The sequence below is a fragment of the Mizuhopecten yessoensis genome, unplaced genomic scaffold (genome assembly GCF_002113885.1).
Source record: "Mizuhopecten yessoensis strain PY_sf001 unplaced genomic scaffold, ASM211388v2 scaffold11097, whole genome shotgun sequence".
NCBI lineage: Eukaryota > Metazoa > Mollusca > Bivalvia > Pectinida > Pectinidae > Mizuhopecten > Mizuhopecten yessoensis.
In genome coordinates this window covers 203,357-225,554 of record NW_018408878.1, presented here as the reverse complement: position 1 = coordinate 225,554, position 22,198 = coordinate 203,357, and the positions used below count along the sequence as shown (strand labels likewise).

General features: G+C 35.6%; 1 protein-coding gene across 4 annotated transcripts in view; it reads right to left on the bottom strand.

The window, feature by feature from the left end:
• The window catches only part of LOC110465679, a 128,650-nt gene that overhangs the window by 11,485 nt on the left and 94,967 nt on the right, over positions 1 to 22,198 (bottom strand). For all 4 annotated transcript variants that reach the window (XM_021521647.1, XM_021521645.1, XM_021521646.1 and 1 more), the window contains exon 5: positions 7,676 to 7,879. In XM_021521647.1, the coding sequence (XP_021377322.1) occupies positions 7,676 to 7,879 (204 nt within the window). The remainder of the gene's footprint in view (positions 1 to 7,675; positions 7,880 to 22,198) is intronic.

Below are 22,198 nucleotides of genomic sequence, written 5' to 3'. Positions count from 1 at the left end.
CAATACTGACAATTGAAGGAAAGGATGATATTTACAATACTGACATTTGAAGAAAAGGATGATATTCTTAATACTGACAATTGAAGGAAAGGATGATATTTGCAATACTGACAATTGAAGGAAAGGATGATATTTACAATTCTGACAATTGAAGGAAAGGATGATATTTACAATTCTGACAATTGAAGGAAAGGATGATATTTACAATACTGAAATTTGAAGGAAAGGATGATATTTACAATACTGACAATTGAGGGAAAGGGTGATATTTACAATACTGACAATTGAAGGAAAGGATGGTATTTGCAATACTGACATTTGAAGAAAAGAATGATATTTACAACACTGACAATTGAAGGAAAGGATGATATTTGCAATACTGACATTTGAAGAAAAGAATGATATTTACAACACTGACAATTGAAGGAAAGGATGATATTTACAATACTGACAATTGAGGGAAAGGGTGATATTTACAATACTGACAATTGAAGGAAAGGATGGTATTTGCAATACTGACATTTGAAGAAAAGAATGATATTTACAACACTGACAATTGAAGGAAAGGATGATATTTGCAATACTGACAATTGAAGGAACGGATGATATTTACAATACTGGCAATTGAAGAAAAGGATGATATTTTTAATACTGACAATTGAAGGAAATGATGATATTTACAATACTGACAATTGAAGGAAATGATGATATTTACAATACTGACAATTGAAGGAAAGGATGGTATTTGCAATACTGACATTTGAAGAAAAGAATGATATTTACAACACTGACAATTGAAGGAAAGGATGATATTTGCAAAACTGACAATTGAAGGAACGGATGATATTTATAATACTGACATTTGAAGAAAAGGATGATATTTGTAATACTGACAATTGAAGGAAAGGATGATATTTGCAATACTGACAATTGAAGGAAAGGATGATATTTGCAATACTGACATTTGAAGAAAAGAATGATATTTACAACACTGACAATTGAAGGAAAGGATGATATTTGCAATACTGACAATTGAAGGAACGGATGATATTTATAATACTGACATTTGAAGAAAAGGATGATATTTGTAATACTGACAATTGAAGGAAAGGATGATATTTGCAATACTGACATTTGAAGAAAAGAATGATATTTACAACACTGACAATTGAAGGAAAGGATGATATTTGCAAAACTGACAATTGAAGGAACGGATGATATTTACAATACTGACAATTGAAGGAAAGGATGATATTTGCAATACTAACAATTGAAGGAAAAGATGATATATACAATACTGACATTTGAAGGAAAACTAGAGTTACATATTAACACTGACATTCACTCTATAATCATTATTCCTTTAAACTTGATTTGTCATTTAATGATGAAAGCAAACTATGCCTTATACCAACATTGCATTTTATCTTCCTTAATAATTATAGCTGAAATTTTTCTATTTTCGATATTTTGTATTTCAAAGAAATCATTAATTATGTTTTAAATCAACTGAAATGTTCCTTTAATCATTTCGTTAAAGTTAATATCGATGCGTTGGTTTAAGCCTTGTCAAGTGTGACATCTTCCCTGTAACTAATCAACCTTTCTACACGATGCAACCATAAATCGCTATAGTATCATTCACCGCGTGCTGACCTACAAAGATTAGCCTCTATAAAATTGATCCGCCAGAAACTCTAACGTAAAACAGCTTTGTTTCCTCCTAATTATATCTCGCTCAGACGTGTAGACCCAATTCCAACCACTTTGTGTGAGATTTGTTTACATTGATAAACTGTATCGTGACGTTATGTCGATTCGATGCCGAAGATAGCCTGGGTAACGTTGTACTACTAGCTGACAGCAACGTAAGCGTTGTTTCATTGTGTTTATAGCTACAAGAAACGCAATCCGGTTAGATTCTATATACGTTAATCCCCGTAGCTTAGTGAAGACAGGATTAAATTGATTTAATTATGAATTGCTTTTACAGATAATTGACAGGATTTACTCTCACACTTTCATCAACATGGAGTAGCATTCTTTCAAGTATACAGGATACATTATTATCTGAACAAATTGAAATTTATAACAGTCTGCATGCCACAAGGATTACAGTCAACTTGCTACCAAACTCCACGAGAAAAAATGTTTCAAGTAAATTAACTAAAATTCCTGCCAGGTGAAAACTAAAATAAACGAAAAATGATAACTCTTTGATTTCATCTAGGCACACATTTCGTTCAATATTTTCTTTTTGTAAAGAATGTGTAATTAGTTTGATCAGATAACAGGCAAGGCCAGTTAAACAATTCACCAGAAATAGATTTACAGGGCGGACGTCGCCTCCCTGAACACCAGGTTTTACTGTCCATGTACTTTTGTAATTGTCTCTGTGTAAATATTGTCTTTGTTAATATTATACCCCCCCCCCCCCCCCCCACACCCCCTTGTATCGATTTTATGTAGAAAGTACGGCTTTGTTTAAACTTGATAGTTCTCTGGTTTCACAGACTTTATATTAACATTGTATATCATACCTACTTCCGGTTTGCCAAGGATCTGTAATGAGAGTCTCCCTGTTAAATTTAGATTCGATTTTTCAATTCTATTTGGGTTAATTTTGCCAGGCTATTAGGGTATAGATAGATGCGACTTTCGGTTATCATTTTTCACATCTTTAAACATGATTCATCGATCTAACGTCACGTGAAGACACACCGTCTTAACGTGACGTTAGATCGATGAATCATGTTTAAAGATGTGAAAAATGATTACCGAAAGTCGCATTTGATTGGTTGAACCAAAAGATGGTTGAACCAATCAAATGCCACTTTCCAATGCCATTTCGATCACTTAATTGTGTTAACCTAACCACGTTAGCATGGCACTTTATGTAGTCATGATATCGGGATAACTAATATTTATCACTCATTTTAATAATAATAATAATTTACAACATTTGATATAGCGCCCTATCTAGCTTAAATAAGCCACTCTAAAGCGCTTTACAGTATATAGATATACAATTAATACAATTAGCAAATACATTAACCAATTCAATTTTGAGGAATTCGCAGGATCTTCCTTATCAGCAAACGAGAGTAAGTACCAATTTGAGCGACTTTGTCTTCACACTTTGAGAGAATCATTCCTCGCGAAAGAAATATATACACAAATCCGTGTACATGATAATAAGCGAGTTTTTTATTTGTATTTTTTTTTTAGTTAACTTAAACCATATATTGATGACTAGAGTGAAGTCTGGCTGTCTTATAATTATTTGAGTTTCAATTGAGCAAATGAGTGATGCGATAGCTTAAACAAGAAACCAGAGGGTGATTATTTGAGTCAAAATGAAACTAGTACTTGTGTAATTGATGGATGGCGATGGAACTTAACCAGTTAGTGATGACTAGACCAGTTAGTGATGACTAGAATTAAATCTAAACCGGTAAGTGATGACTAGAATTAAATCTTAACCAGTTAGCGATGACTAGAATTAAATCTGAACCAGTTAGTGATGACTAGAATTAAATCTAAACCGGTTAGTGATGACTAGAATTAAATCTAAACCAGTTAGCGATGACTAGAATTAAATCTAAACCAGTTAATGATGACTAGAATTAAATCTAAACCAGTTAGTGATGACTAGAATTAAATCTAAACCAGTTAGTGACGACTTTTGTTAACACTAAACAATTCATTGATGACTGAAGTTAAAACAAAATAAGTGATGACTGGGGTTAACAATTAAACGATTAACTGATGACCTGAGTAAACAATATTTCTCCTAACAAAACAGAAGCTTTCATATTTGTGTTTGTTTCCTTATTTATCAATGCACGATTGATCTTATATATCTCAAAAACAAAAAATATTTTGAAATATGAAAATAATCAGTACACACGAAATCACAAGACATTTTGAACAAAGAAGAAAAGAGCGCAATGCATATAGTTCCTTGTGTTTTGTTCAACATATTTGTATAGATTTATTCTATTTGTAGATCGAAACCACACAACTTGACTATCCTCGGTACAAGGGTAATGATAAATACTGTAATCAATAGATATATAATAAAATAATGACACTTTGTGAGGCTTCATAACATAGGACAGAAAGCTAGATCATCACCGGAAATAGTGCAAAGCACTGCTTAAATCTATAAAGAGAACGAGAACAGCAGGGAAATCCTTCTATTTCTTTACACTCACCGATCTCTTGGTTATGATTTTTAAATGGCGTTACGATGATGATGAAGAAATATGAACGATTCATTTTAACTATTTCCAAAACAAATTAAAGCAGTTTCAAACAGATCCAATATGAACAATATTTTGCCGCCTATTTCCAACAATATTTCACAGATGGAAAGTAAGCAAGCGTTGTGGTTACATTATCGAACATTCCATGAATACCGCCAGTGAAATCAAATTAGAAAACCGGAAGCGGAAGTCAATAAGTAACGATTGCTTTACTAAAATAGTCCATACAACAGTCAGGATCATATGATGGGTTGGGGTCAAGCAGATAAAGTTATGAAGCTCATGTGGGAAGGATGTCACGTGATATAAATTTGGGAGGTTACGTGTACAATTCCACAAGTAAATCTTCAACGTACCTACATAGCTATATATAGTAAAATATGATAAAACGATAATTGATATCGTAATCTTAATATTTAAAGCAACGCTTATGCACACGATTTCGTTATCAAAAGAAAAGGCGCGTTTTCAAACTAATTAGTATATTCATTCAAGTTGAAAACGATAAGAAAGTCACGTGTACAAGTTGAAGGTCACGTGATTAAAAAAATGGAAGATCGGTGGGATCTGTCACTTATAATAAACGCGTCTGTTTAGTGACGTGTGAATCTTGCTTAGTGTCCTCTGTACGTGCTTCGAGATATGGCGAAATATTAGATTATCAGACGGTGATTCAAGTAGAGCAAAACAAATCACGTGGAAGGGACGCGTCTGGTCCCACCTTCGCCATTTACAGTTAGCATGCATGACTGGACTACATGACTGGCTTGTGTTGTATTCACTGACATTTAACATCCATACATACATAAACATTGGTTCTTATATTGAATTATCGTAGAATATCAATAACAAATGAAAGCATTTTGATGAAACATTAAAATACTCAATGAAACAAGATGACCATACGCTGTCGGTAACAGTGATAATAGGACCAAACATAGCCGACTGACTCGGCATGAAGGGAGACTTTAAGGCGGAAATGGCAACATAAGAACCGTATCATACTCAATTATAACACCAGACGGCGCCACAGCACGGTGATTCTCCCGCCACGTAATGGTCAATAACAGGACGGAAATAAGAAAACCTAAACATTCGGATCCATCTGAACGTTTCAGCGCCCATTGCTTACGAACGCGATGTCAACGGATGTGTTAAAACATGTTAACAGTGTGAGAATCATTCCAATCCGTGGTCAGAATACGTAATTCCTAGAAAATACAACATCTAGACAAAACGTGTAAAAACATGTGAGAGTCATTCCAACCTGTGGTCAGAATACGTAATTCACAGAAAATACAATATCTAGACAAAACGTGTCAAAGCATGTTTCGTCCGCAAATTATATGACACTTGTACGTGAAAGGTACAAAGTTTACTTATGAGTATATGCAAAATCTACATAAAACGTAATATATATGTTTAAAATCAAAACTATATTTCAGTTCTTTATGACATATACCCATATAGTTTTGAAAATATACTATTTAGACAAAACGTAATAAATACGCTTGGCCTTAAACCTATATTTAAGTTCTTCATGACATGCACACATATAGTTTTGAACATGTAATATCTAGACATAACGAAATAAATACGTTTGATCTCAGAACAACAGTTCACTTAAAACCATCATAACTGTATTTGATCTTTATAATTTATTTCATGTGTATGTGACAATCACAAAGATAACATTGGATACACAACGTTATCACAATAGGAACAATGCAGTAGCGATTAGGGCACATCATATTGACATTTTCTGACAAGTTTTGTTATTTAAGATTTAATTCCAATTTGAGAAAATATGTATCGGTTATACTTGGTTTGGTTTTGTTTAATTTTATGTCACGTCCTTTTAACGGCTAAGGTCATTTAAGGACGTTCCTCCATGTGTGTAGTGTATGCGTGCTTGCGTGTGTGAATGCAGGAGACAGGGTAAGTTGGTGTGCTTGCCTCCTTGTGAAAGTGCGGATCTGATGCCGACTTTATAATATACAAGCGGGAAAAAGGAAACTGTGCGTGCGGAGATTTGTTATAGAACATGTATTACCAACTGTATGTACATGAAAATCCACACACATGACCGAGTATGACACACACACACTATCCGTGTGTCAGTGACAGTTTTCCCCGTGCAGTTTGCTCTCTATAGGCGTTGACCAGTTTACACGTTTTTCTCGTCCAGCCATCCAATTCGACAATGAAAGTTTATTTTTCAACTGTTGGGTCACACTGTTGAGACTTTTTCAAAAGTTACAGAAAGACACTCGCTAAAGCTCGTGTATTTTGTAACTTTTGAAAATTAACAAACTCGAGTGAAATAATTACCATATTCAACAACCACTCGTTGTGTAACCTCTCTCTCTATATATAATCGGGTTAAACTTTCAAACGTCGTTGCTATGGAAACATACAGGAGGTCTACATATACATGTATGACGTGGTAAATATAGGCAGGTCACTAATACATTCGTAATGCAACATGTAAGGTTTATTTAGGTAACACGAAGTGATGCTCGTCACATTTGATTACATTTGTTCATTATGTTGAACAAGCCTCCCAAAAGATGTTTTAGTCATCCAAAATTCAAACCCCAATGAGTCATATCCAAAGTAACTAAATCGAAAATCAGAATTCATATAACTCATACATCTAATTTAAATATAATGAATTTGTAGGCGAGCTATTAAAATGGCACAAAGCCAAATTAACGTAGTCATTATTTAAAGCATAATGCTTATGGCTTGCTTAAATTTGTTTATTGGAATTGTCTAACTCTTTTGCGGCCCAGCTGAATCCTACGGATTGCCGTATATGGTGACTATACCATAATTTAGGGGGCTTCTAGAACCTTAAACAGTCAATATTTGACCAATTAGGTGATAGTATAGACGTGTTACGTGAGAGTCACGTGATAGCAACAGCTATATGTATGAAAAATATAACAGGCACGACGAACTGACTTGTTTCCCGTGCGAAAATTTTTTTTGATGAAAAAGGGACATTGGTAATTTTGAAGTTAGTTAAATAAGTATTTTTCGCTTTTCGAATGCATCCGAATGCAGTAAATAAATAATGCTTAAATATTGTCATGCAAGTGTTCATTTGTAGAAAAGAATATTTTGTTTGTCGCATGTGGAGGCTTTCAGTTTTGTATTCTTAGTGTCTAAAAACACCATATTGTGGCTACGTCTGCATAGCAACGAATTTTTTTGCTATCGTAGGGCATCTCTGCATGCGCATTGAAAATAATCTTCATCAAGAAATATAACTCCAATTAAACAATATGATGTTTATAAAAGAAATTCGTAAATAAATTCAAGCTGAAATTTTCACTTTTAATGAGGCCAAAAATGACCCATAAATTCCTTTCAAAAGTAATGTAAGGTATCTACAGACTTACTATATAGCAAGGCGCCGTCATTAGCCAACATGGGCTGAAGCACAGCCACCACTTGGGAGAACAGTCAAAGCAATGATTATACGTCATGTGGTTTGTGACGTATATCCGGCTGCGCCGACATTTCGTCGTCTGGAAGTCGTCACATCCGGAGTAGACATCTATCGTCTGTAGGTACCAGCCCTCGATGATGTCAGAAAGGTCAATCTGTGAAGAGAAACGGTGCTATAAGGATATGTTGACCAATAACAATGAGCGATCAAACGAGTTTATGTTGACCATTTAATAATAAAACGAATTCATGTTGACCAATCACCAGAAAACGGTCAAACGGAGTTATGCTGACCAATAACGTACAGACGATCAAACGGAGTTTTGCTGACCAATAACTAACAAACGGTCAAACAGAGTTTTTCTGAACAATTACAAACAATTGGTCAAACAGACGTATGCCGACCAATAACGTACAAACGGTCAACAGAGGTTTGCTGACCAATAGGCAACAAACGAAGAAACAGACCAATGCTGACAAATATGCTAACGAATAACCAAAAAACGGCAAAACAAATTTGGGTGACCAACAAGAACATTTAACCGGAATGTTCTACCTGATATGACAGCAAACGGCCAGGCAATGCTATTATAACCTATCTTATACTAGTATATTATTCTTTCGCGTTTCTTCGGAAGGATAGTAAATTGCGATTTCAAATATACCGAAAATGCATCTTCATAAACCTTTAAAACAGCGATATATATAATTTGCATATTCATTCATATCCTTTCAGATGTCGTTTGATATTTACTTGCGAAAAGAAGTTTTTTCGCAGAATTTCAAAGGCTCCTATGGTTGTATAATCATTTTACGAAATTAAAATTTCCATGTTGGTTTTTGACTATTTTGAAATCAAACTGACATGAAGCAGATCGCCATCCGACAGGCACATTTGATTGTAGAATGAATCAAAAGTCGTTTCAGACATGGCTGTCAGATAGTTTTTGTTGAAAACTGTAACGTGTGAATATTCTCATAAAATTTGATATCGGCATCGATAGGCATACCTTCCTTGTTGAAACAATTGTGTATCAATTTTCTTTTACTGACAAAATTTCATCACTTTCAGTTGTACAATGCATTCGTAGAGTATTTGATACAGATATCAGCAAATGATAAGGTCACATCAACAGAGAAACCTTTAACGGAAAAAAGTAATATTTTTCATATTTAATTTTATTTTGAAAATATTGAAAGAACAAAGTTTAAAAAAGAAAGGCAAATTACATTTTCATCTTTCAATCAAAAATAGAATGTTCTGATCACACTCAGTCCAAAGGATTTTGAAAAGAATAATTAATTGAAAATGAATTGTTAGCGTATGTCAAACCTTCTAATAAACGCCTGAAGATTAACTTAGACGTGAAATACGTCCACACCTGCTTCAATGTACCAACAGTTTTTAGATGATAAGAAAAATGTCGAGTTCTTAATAATAACCCGTACATACATATATATAGGATCTAACATGAGTGTCAGTGTCATATTGAATTTATTGAACAAGTTTAATAAATTCAATATGACATGGACACGTATGCAAGATTCTAATTATAACATAACACCGATCACAGTATTGTCATTTCGTGCAGTGCGAAGTCGTTCCAGATCTTTTTTAGTAATGAACTAATTTAAATTCAATGAACAAAATAATGACGAAATAGCCATTTTCAATTTCATTTAAAATAACAGCAAATGTATCAAGTGGTATAGTAAATTAAACTAGTACCTTTAATGACAAATGACAAACATTGGACACAATTCTTTAGTAAAACGTGTGACATCATTTGTTCAGCACTTGTTTATTCTGTAGCATATGGTGATAACATTAGTTCTTATAAAACGTCAAAAGACAAATAACGCCCAAATACAATTCATTTAAAATTTGAAGACAGTTTGACTCTAACACCTTGCGTTATGTTCGAGATATATATACCTTATAATGTTCGTCAAATGTCCGTTATTATATTTTTTTTCATATATTAGATACAGACAAGCGAGTCCGGTTTAGCCCAATTACCGATGAGCTAATGTAGATATTTCATCGTGTATGTAACTCCTCCTGACAAGTTTTTCATATGCCTTGCGGTCCATGAATTGGAGACCAATTCTGAAGCAGTGTTTGCATAATTTCTATATGACAATATTAGTAAAGCGTACTTTGGTATGTGCATGTCCCGAGTTCGGCTCCTGCATTAAAATAAATGAATTTGCATTTCTTTTTTTAACTATCAAATTTCGAACGACAACAATTTAAAAAAATAAAATTCACAGGAATATACATTTCTATGTTATATTTTGTTTCAATAGGACTTAATCATTTTTATAATAGTTGCAAAAGTATTCATATAATTTTGACTTGTTGGTACTCATTGCCCGAGTTTCAATAAATCTGAAATCATCACCATTCTTTTATGTACAAGCAATGAATACTAGTACTTAATAGTCTTGTTATGTCTAGGTTTCCTGTAGCAAAAGTGTAGCTATGTACTTATTTGTTAAGGTTTACAATGTAATACGGATTCTTGTAATATTATCTTGTACTTTTTCTACAGAAAAATCAACTCAGCAGTTTTGGTTTTTATCTTTCGAGCTTAGTTGGTTTCAGCTGCTGGGCAAACTTGACTTAACCAGCGCAAAATAAAGGATGAAGATTGGATACAAAAAAAACCCAAGGAAACTCTTAAAAAATCGTATCAGGACTTAAGAAAAAAGCTTAACTGTCGAAGTGACCAGCAACTTGACAGGGATTACATGGACAATAAAGCTAGATAGAGTTAGATCATAGGTACGCAGGGAAGGATTGATGTGATAAATGGTTACTATGGGGATTCACTGACAATTCTTGTCTTGAATGAATGCTCAAACACAATCCTGATAATGTAAGAAAATAAATCCACATTACCACAGATCAGAATTGATATTAGAAGTTGAATATGAGAAAGATATCTGTCGTTGGAAAGTATCTAGGCAACGGTGGCCATTCACAGCATTAGAAACACATCTGACAGTGTCTAGACTAGACCGTAAAACTGTTCAGAGAATGAGCGGCCAGTCCTGATGAGCCGAGACAGTATTAATCTTGTCAACGGGTGTGTACTTAATAGTGAATTACGATAGGGCCTATGAAAGGCATCAATGGTGTTTGACGGGTATTTATACTTTATGTTGAAGAAAAGGCGATGCTGACGTCAGGGAGGTCGCTTGTTTGGATGAACAAACATCGATACGTCTCACGAAGTTCATTTACTGTAAGTTATTATGGGATATAGAAGAACCAAATGTGCCCTCATTGTTTTGTTAATACACATTTTACAAAATCTGTGCATGCTACACAAATTAAGTCATATCAGTATGTATGTGTTTATTTGAGTCGTGCTATTGTTTTTGCTTCCAACCATTGCACGATTGCAATTGACATCATTCTCGATGCCCCAGTGTGTACGCTCGCTTTCTCTCTCTGCACCCTAGAATATGTCATAGCAAAATTAAGGGCATGCGCTTAGCTATTTGATTGATCTCTGGTTAAAATGCCTGACCAAGCCTTTGAAGATAACAGAGGAGCGACACCCGACTTCAAAGCCAGTCAAATGAGTTTTACACTGAGCTTTCGATTTTGCTATGACATATAACAGGGTTGTAGAGAGCGAAAGTGAACATAACCCCTGGAGTATCAAGGATGAATTGACATACACCTTCGGAAATACCATCAGTTTTTATTCATTATAAGTTCAAACGAATTTATTGTTTTTATTTTATTTTAACGCTCCTCTAGCAACCACAAATGAAAACTTGGGTATAGCTCTATATATCTCAAATGAAATGGAAACTAATGAACTTTACGTACATTTTTCCTGTCCTTTTTATCACATGACCAAGACTTTTTTTGCGAAACCTGAGAAAAGCCTTGTCATGTCATTAATGAAGTTCCGCCATTTTGGCTTCAGATATGATTTTCTATTCTGACACCCTATAATGTTATTTTGAAGTTTTTGATATCATTTTATTATCACTTGATGACATCACAATAGGGCCTATTGCAATCGATTATCTGTCAAAGATAGATCTATAGGGCACAGTCGTTACGTCGGCAACGAACATTCTGCTGTAAGGAACACGGTGTTCAAATAATTCGATTAAAGAGACATACAAATATTTTGAATAGAATTAACGTTATTGGAGATATCCAGAAGCTCCAATTAATGAGCTTCGGTTACATATGAAAAGAAAACTAAGTCACATTTGAGTGTAAAACAAATTGAAATTCGACGTCACAACCGATGAAACAGCGGACGATACGAAGAAAACAAAGATTCAATGGATGTAATTGAACACGCGCAAAACGAATAAAACCAAATTCGCCGAAACGGTAAGCTCCTTTTGCATCAGCGATACCCGCCTAGTAAATCTAGGAAAATTCAGTTAAAATTATGTTCCAAAAGAGAAGATCGGGGTAGCGACAACCATAAAGAAAATTATGACCAAAATTCAAAACGTTGAAATAACATTTCGTACATATTTAAAAAATAAACCGCTTATTACCTAATGAACTAATGAGTTTCTCTTTTGATCGTAAAAATTCTAAGTCTCAGAATTGTTTTTTTGTTCCAATTGATTCCTTAGCAACATAGCAAATGATTAGGTTCGGTTTGTTTGTGTTTTATGTCCTGTTTACAGCTATGGTCATTTAAGGACGTGCCAGGTTTTGGTGGTAGAGGAAAGCCAGAGTTCTCGGAGAAAAAACACCGACCTACATACGGCCGGTACCTGGCGACTGACCCTCGTAGGTATCGAACCTACAACCCAGAGGTGGAGGGCTAGTGGTAGCAGAATGTCAGACGCCTTAACCACTTGGCCATCGCGGCCCAACATAGCAAATGAACGTCATCCAAACGGTTATACAGTAGGAATTGCGTGACATTTTTGTACTGGGAATTGCGTCTTTAAAAAATTCAAAACGGAACAACAAAAAACAGTCAGCGAGTTGTTATAATTGGAAACTGAGAAATAGCTCAAAATTCCTTTTAAATACTGCAATCTAGAGTGCAGCATTTCCTGTTCCCAAGATGTTTGAACTGTTTCAAATCATAAAGCGACACCCTTTGACGAAACAACTGCATGGCCTCACAGAACAAAATTATTGCAATGAATGTGTCCTCCAGAATAACACTGATCCTGGAGGTGTCAATTGGACTCTCTGCAAATTACAAAGTGGGAGATAGCTTTGTTCTCGAAAAACGCCTCTCAATCCCAAAGGTAAATAACCGTAGGAGGCACGATTAGACACGGCCCGTATGATTAGTGCAACTGTCGGGGTAACACGTGTAGGATGTTACCGTTAACATGTTCTGGTGCTATGATTTGAACTCGGTTATAGCGAAAACTTGATTAAAACACCAAAAAAAAAAAAAACTCTTTTTAATCTTGTATTGCTGAAAATAGACCTCTGAATTGGCGTTCTCTTCAGTTAAGAGTTGATTCATCCCAACATTACAAATAACATCATAAATGGAATGAACATAATTAAAAAAAAAAAGTTTTATTTAAGTAAAGTTTCATTTTCAATTTATATATTTTAAGATTACCTTTAACTTAAAATTTCAGATGATAATGTTTACTTTTGATAATTCCAAGTAAATCTGACAGCTGGATAGATGACCAAATACCGGAAGTACATGTATACATTATCTACCCCAACATCGAACATTAACTGTTTAAAACGTAGAACATTGGTAACACAAACAGATTGTCGTCACATTCTGTGACTTTGATTGTGGTTAGAAAAAGAATTCACTGCAAAGTGATGGAATTATATTTATTCAGACGTCTTGCTTCCGAATTCATTTACAAATAACGAACATCCTGGCTTTTCGAAAATGCGTAGTTAAATATAATCATTAAAGTGTGTTTTTTTACATCACTTTCCGAAAGAAAAAAAAAAATCATTCCTGAGTGAATCAACGAGATGCTTTTCGAAATGTTACCATTTTTTCAAATGTCGGTATTGTAAACAAAATATTCAACCAATTTAAAATTCTTCGTCTCATTTCCCTATGCTCAACGTGTTGTGTAAGGAAAACATGACCGGGTCTTCTCGAAATGGCATGAAAAACATTTTCAACGTAAAACAAGGTAAAATATAGTGCGGCATCTACCGAAAAAACGTAACAGTAATTTATATTCGGACTAGTTATTTTTTTCAAAGTTGAACATATAAAAACAGGATACAGTGCAGACTTGATACTGGTTTAAACCGTGGCGATACTCGTTGAAATTGCAACGCGATACTGAGGTACTTGGGTATACTGCAAGCGATGATAAACTGGGACATATAGTATACCAATAATTTTGATATAATGGTTCGCTTTACTGTGATACATTGTAAAAGCTTCCATATAAAAAACCGCGGATCTGATGCCGACCTTATAGTGCTATCTCAATGAAACACCATGTCGAAGGCACCCAGCACAGCATTCCGCCCGGTCACATTATACTGACAACGGGTGAACCAGTTGTTGCCGTTACCCACAATGCCTAATGTTAAGCAGGGAACAACAATTATAATTTTTAAGGACTTTGGTATGTCCCGGCCTGGAACAGAACCCATTACCTTTCTCAACTGGGCGAATGATTAACATTAAAGCCAGAAGTGAGATATTACCAAGCTAGAAGCTAATAAATAAAAGGTAGTTAGAGGTAGAAAGAAAGACCAAGATCCACAATGTTTCATTGAGTGCAGCAGTTTGCTTTTGGTCGCTTTGTTTGTTCCCTAGTAGATGGCGCAAAAGCCAATTCTCAATTCATCAGGGGTTTCCCCATCAGTCGCCTCTTACAAGACACATACTGTTGGTAACTGCAGGCGTATTTTTCTCGATCCCCGACCTGCATGGGTGACTCAGATATATTGTAACGCTATAGTATAATATACTGTTACGCTATACTAGAATACACTTTAACGCTATAATCAGATATTCCGGATTATACTGTAACACAGTACTGTGATAGACTGTAAATCAATACTAGGATACGCAGTAAGACAAGCTGTACCGCTATTCTAGGAAATAATATAACCTGATACTCGAATGCAACTGTAACACGACATTGGGATAACCTGTAACGCTATACTAGGGTAAACTGTAACACAGTACTGACAAATATACTGTAACGCGATATCAGGATAACCGTTAACGCTATACTAGGGTAAACTGTAACACAATACTGATAAATATACTGTAACGCGATATCAGGATAACCGTTAACCCTATACTAGTGTATACTGTAACACAATACTGATAAATATACTGTAACGGGATATCAGGATAACCGTTAACGCTATACTAGGGTAAACTGTAACACAATACTGATAAATATACTGTAACGCGATATCAGGATTAACTGTAACGCTATACTGGTATTCTGTAATGCTATACTAGGTTATACTGTAACGCAATACTGAATTAAACTGTAACGCGATATTAGGATAACCTGTAACGCTATACTAGGGTATACTGTAACACAATACTGATAAATATACTGTAACGCGATATCAGGATAACCGTTAACGCTATGCTAGGGTAAACTGTAACACAATACTGACAAATATACTGTAACGCGATATCAGGATTAACTGTAACGCTATACTGGTATTCTGTAATGCTATACTAGGTTATACTGTAACGCAATACTGAATTAAACTGTAACGCGATATTAAGATAACCTGTAACGCTATACTAGGTTATACTGTAACACAATACTGACAAATATACTGTAACGCGATATCAGGATAACCGTTAACGCTATACTAGGGTAAACTGTAACACAATACTGACAAATATACTGTAACGCGACATTAGGATAACCTGTAACGCTATACTAGGTTATACTGTAACGCAATACTGAATTAAACTGTAACGCGATATTAAGATAACCTGTAACGCTATACTAGGTTATACTGTAACGCAATACTGAAATATACTGTAACGCGATATCGGGATAACCTGTAACCATATACTAGGGTAAACTGTAACGCAATACAGAAATATACTGTAGCGCGATATTAGAATAACCTGTAACGCTATACTAGGGTATACTGTAACGCAATACAGAAATATACTGTAACGCGATATTAGGATAACCTGTAACGCTTTACTAGGGTATACTGTAACGCAATACTGAAATATACTGTAACGCGATATTAGGATAACCTGTAACGCTATACTAGGGTATACTGTAACGCAATACTGAAATACACTGTAACGCGATATTAGGATAATCTGTAACGCTATACTAGGGTATACTGTAACGAAATACTGAAATATACTGTAACGCGACATTGGGATAACCTGTAACGCTATACTAGTATTCTGTAACGCTATACTAGGGTATACTGTAACGCAATACTGAAATACACTGTAACGCGACATTAGGATAACCTGTATTGCTATACTAGGGTATACTGTAACGCGATATCGGGATAACCTGTAACCATATACTAGGGTAAACTGTAACGCAATACTGAAATATACTGTAACGCGATATTAGGATAACCTGTAACCCTATACTAGGGTAAACTGTAACGCAATACTGAAATACACTGTAACGCGACATTAGGATAACCTGTAACGCTATACTAGGGTATACTGTAACGCAATACTGAATTATACTGTAACGCGATATTAAGATAACCTGTAACGCTATGGTAGGGTATACTGTAACGCAATACTGAAATATACTGTAACGCGACATTGGGATAACATGTAACCCTGTACTTGGGTATACTGCAACGCAATACTGACATGTATACTGTAACGCGATATAAGGATTACCTGTAACGCTATACTAGTAATCTGTAACGCTATACTAGGGTATACTGTAACGCGATACTAGGATAAACTGTAACAGGATACTGGTATATAATGTAACGAGGTATTGATGTATACTTTAACGCGATAGTAATTTACATAATGTCGTTCCTCTAGGATAGAATGCCAACAGCATGCTTGTACAGTAACGCTAACAAGGTTTCCGATATCTTTGGTAGCATTTACGCGACTTTAAATCAATTGTTACGTGACAGACCCTATCCTCCCAGATTATTTCAGTTTTATCTCCCTTTGTTTCCTTTAAATGTCATTACTACTTTAGGCTTTTACGTCCTCACCTGATGGCAGAGTAACTCTATTGTTTGTTCACGAGTCGGGGAATATGTAAATGTTGACACTGACTGACTTGTGCACAAACTGGATCAATATATGTAGAACGTTCCAAATACATGAAACTTTTCATTGCGATGAAAAAAAGTATTTATAAGTTATTTTCGGAAAACTTTTCTTTATTCGAATACAATTTGGTTTCAAAATACAATTCACTTTTTAACAATCTTAGGTTCTATTTCAAAAATGGAAATTTTTCGATGAATATTTATTTGTTGAGTAACGATGTTGGTTCACATTGACAAAAGACCTAATAAAGCATCGGCATTGATATCATAGAGGTCTTCAGGGATTGGTTTCCCCGGATCATACGCACCTATTTTAGTGAGCACGGTACTTAACGATTGTATAGCTACGTCATTCAATTAGCATTTAAATTTCACGACATGAGTGCTGCAGACAAATTTGAACACGAGTAATTTAAACATTGGAGATATTTTCCACAGGAATTTTCTTTTTCTTCTCCTTTGGGGATGTTTCTTCCCCCTGTACAATTATTATCAAGGATCCAACTTTAGGCTCTACACTAGATAATTCCATTGTAATTTTACAGACGTAGAGTAACCTCTCCTTTAATCTGTTTCTGAAATATAACTGGGCCAGGGTACTACAGTTGACCAGGTAGCCCAATAGATAGAGATACGGTGTAATGGTAGGAGGTCTACGGTTCGAATCCTGGTCTGGCTCACTGACATTTTACAATTAAAACACGGCCGAACATTGGCTGCTTACCTCATTTATATCTGATGTCAAAAGGTGAAATCGCCTGTGAGTGTGTGGGTGTGTGTGGGTGTGTGTGTGTGGGTGTGTGGGTGTGGGTGTGTGTCTGAGTATGTGTGTGTCTGAGTGTGTGTCAGTGTGTCAGTGTATGTGTGTGTGTGTGTGTGTGTCTGAGTGTGGGTGGATGTGTAACGTTCATCTTTAATAGACATTCCGAAATGTATAAAAAAAAAAATCCTTTTTTGACAAAATGTCATTTTTCAATGCTTAATTAATTATTAGAACTACATAGAAAGCATTGCCTGCTATAGTTTGTCTATACAGAGAGCCAAACAAAGTGGTTTTTTTGCTGCACCATTGAATATAAGTCGTCAATTAAGCCCTCATCAAAGGTCGAATTAACCACCACATGAAAGAGTTCCAAAATATATGCAAAAATAGTTTTTCCCCGTCTGTGCTCAGTCCTCACGTTTCACTATTTTAGACGCATGGAAATTCATGAAGGCTTCCCTTTTCTGTAGTATACACACTTCTGTTCATGTTTACACCTGGCATAGGTTTGCTCAAAGGTTGGTTAAAACTGACCAGTGGTTAGGGAGATTAAAAAAACCCAAATGAAAACAAGAAAGTCATAAACATTTGATATCATCTTACTGTTTTAGATTTGATGAAACAGATGAGATTGATGTGTTTTAAGGTTGTTTTTTTCTTTGAAAAGCATCGTTTCTTATTGACAACAAGTGGAAAGTTTCTTTAACCACTGTTAAAGTTAAAATTAACCGATCTTTGGGCAACCGGGGGTTGACGTAAACATGATATATTTGTCCTTGCTGGATACCAATTTCGGTTTGATTGATTTCAACCTGATATCAAGTCTGGTCCGAACTATTATGAGTTGACAACATCGCCACATTTTGACCTTTTTAGGTAAACAAACTGTCAATATGTACTACTGAATATGCAATAAATGTATCTACAACAACAGCAGAATGAACACGGTCTCATTACAGATGAATTACATATTGTTGTCTATTTCCTTTTGTCGCAGAAATACAAAACGCACACGGATCTGTAGTAATTTCCTCAATCAATCTTCGAATTTTTAAGAAAACTCTTGAAGACATATCAGAAAAAAGTAATTAATTTGTTTGTTGGCGTAATGTTGAGTGTCACTTTCAATACGTGTGTTGTGAACCATGTTACCTAGCTAACCTAGAACCGTCCGTTCAAGAAACGTGTCACGAAAAACCTTGAAAAAACATGATGATGTTCAATCATTGGTGCCCTTGGTGTCAAAGCCTGCGTGCTGCGAATTGTTTTGAGCTTCGTGATGAAGCGTAAGCATGACAACAGTGTCGACCTAGTCGATGTTCTCTTGTCAGATCCGCAGATTTTCACTGCAGTTTGATCATTTCAAATTCCTTTCAAAATGTCAGAATCCCACTTGGAATAAGAATAATAACTTCCGATTTCCCATTTAGATTAGTTACTTAAATAGAAGATGCGTTATCAATGTTAAGTGTTGTTGTTTCGAAGAAAAAAGCTCGTTGCAATTTCTGTCAGATCACATTTGCAACAAGATAATTGAAGAAATGGCCATTGAATTTTTGTTTATGGATTTGCTTGTCACCTTTGAATGTGAATTCATGTAATGGAAATAAATGCAGCCGCAGGTTTCTTTTTGGCTTAAGCTGAAGAATCCTTTAACATTAATATTGTTCGTGACACAATCTATGACGAGCTGAAACATCTCGTAACGAAAGTTTTTCAAATCTGCTTGGACACCTGACGAATTCAAATATGAGGATACAATTTGGATCACTATAATGATATTAAAAAATTCTAAAAAATATATTTGTCTCCAAACCCCTTTTAAAGACTTCGTTTTTGCGTCATTATGTCCGCCTTCCCATAATACTGATGTGTTATAACAGGTGAAACTACACCACGTGGATGTTGCTCAAAGGTTCCAATAGTAACTCTTGTTTAATGTAATTGTTTTTTCTGGTTAACTCGCACTTATCATTCAGTGCATATGAACGCATAATGCGGACAACTAGTTGTTTATAAATGATGATACACACATAGACTGCGTAAAACAAGTTCAGTTCAGTCACAAAAGAGCAGCATTATTAGTTTACAAATAGTACAGTCTGGTCAGTTTGGATATAGTACAGTTAGGTCAGTTTGGATATAGCACAGTCAGGTCAGTTTGGATATAGTACAGTCTGGTCAGTTTGGGTAAAGTACAGTCTGGTCAGTTTGGATATAGTACAGTCTGGTCAATTTGGATATAGTACAGTCTGGTCAGTTTGGGTAAAGTACAGTCTGGTCAGTTTGGATATAGTTCAGTCGGGTCAGTTTGGATATAGTACAGTCTGGTCAGTTTGGATATAGTACAGTCTGGTCCGTTTGCAAATACAAATGTATTACAGTCAGGTCAGTTTCGATATAGTACAGTCAGGTCCGTTTGGATATAGTACAGTCTGGTCAGTTTGGGTAAAGTACAGTCTGGTCAGTTTGGATATAGTACAGTCTGGTCAGTTTGGGTAAAGTACAGTCTGGTCAGTTTGGATATAGTACAGTCAGGTCAGTTTGCATATAGTACAGTCAGGTCAGTTTGGATATATTACAGTAAGGTCAGTTTGGATATAGTACAGTCTGGTCAATTTGGATATAGTACAGTCTGGTCAGTTTGGATATAGTAGAGTCAGGTCAGTTTGCATATAGTACAGTCAGGGCAGTTTGGATATAGTACAGTCAGGTCAGTTTGGATATAGGACAGTCTGGTCAATTTGGATATAGTACAGTCTGGTCAGTTTGGAGTACAGTTAGGTCAGTTTGGATATAGTACAGTCAGGTCAGTTTGGATATAGTACAAGCAGGTCAGTTTGGATATAGTACAGTCTGGTCAGTTTGGGAATAGTACAGTCTGGTCAGTTTGGATATAGTACAGTCTGGTCAGTTTGGATATAGTACAGTCAGGTTTGGATATAGTACAGTCAGGTCAGATTGGATATAGTACAGTCAGGTCAGATTGGATATAGTACAGTCAGGTCAATTTGGATATAGTACAGTCAGGTCTGTTTGGATATAGTACAGTCAGGCCAGTTTGTAAATAGTACAGTCAGGTCAGCTTGGATATAGTACAGTCAGGTCAATTTGGATTTAGTACAGTGAGGTCAGTTTGGATATAGTACTGTTAGGTCAGTTTGGATATAGCACAGTCAGGTCAGTTTGTAAATAGTCCAGTCAGGTCAGTTTGGATATAATACAGTCAGGTCAGTTTGGATATGGTACAGTCTGGTCAGTTTGGATATAGTACAGTTAGGGCAGTTTGGATATAGTACAGTCTGGACAGTTTGGGAATAGTACAGTCTAGTCAGTTTGGATATAGTACAGTCTGATCAGTTTGGATATAGTACAGTGAGGTCCGTTTGGATATAGTACAGTTAGGTCAGTTTGGATATAGCACAGTCAGGTCAATTTGGATATAGTACAGTCATGTCAGTTTGGATATAGTAAAGTCTGGTCAGTTTGTAAATAGTGCAGTCAGGTGAGTTTGGATATAGTACAGTCAGGTTTGGATATAGTACAGTCAGGTCAGATTGGATATAGTACAGTCAGGTCAATTTGGATATAGTACAGTCATGTCAGTTTGGATATAGTACAGTGAGGTCCGTTTGGATATAGTACAGTCATATCAGTTTGAAAATAGTACAGTCAGGGCAGTTTGTAAATAGTACAGTCAGGGCAGTTTGTAAATAGTACAGTCAGGTCAGCTTGGATATAGTACAGTCAGGTCAATTTGGATTTAGTACAGTGAGGTCAGTTTGGATATAGTACTGTTAGGTCAGTTTGGATATAGCACAGTCAGGTCAGTTTGTAAATAGTACAGTCAGGTCAGCTTGGATATAGTACAGTCAGGTTTGGATATAGTACAGTCAGGCCAGTTTGTAAATAGTACAGTCAGGACAGTTTGGATATAGTACAGTCTGGGCAGTTTGGATATAGTACAGTCAGGCCAGTTTGGATATAGTACAGTCTGGTCAGATTGGGAATAGTACAGTCTGGTCAGTTTGTAAATAGTGCAGTCAGGTGAGTTTGGATATAGTACAGTCAGGTCTGTTTAGATATAGTACAGTTAGGTCAGTTTTGATATAGTACAGTCAGGTCAGATTGGATATAGTACAGTCAGGTTTGGATATAGTACAGTCAGGTCAATTTGGATATAGTACAGTCAGGTCGGTTTGTATATAGTACAGTCAGGGCAGTTTGGATATAGTACAATCAGGTCAGTTTGGGAATAGTACAGTCTAGTCAGTTTGGATATAGTACAGTCTGGCCAGTTTGGGAATAGTACAGTCTAGTCAGTTTGGATATAGTACAGTTAGGTCAGTTTGGATATAGCACAGTCAGGTCAATTTGGATATAGTACAGTCAGGTCTGTTTAGATATAGTACAGTTAGGTCAGTTTTGATATAGTACAGTCAGGTCAGTTTGGATATAGTACAGTCAGGTCAATTTGGATATAGTACAGTG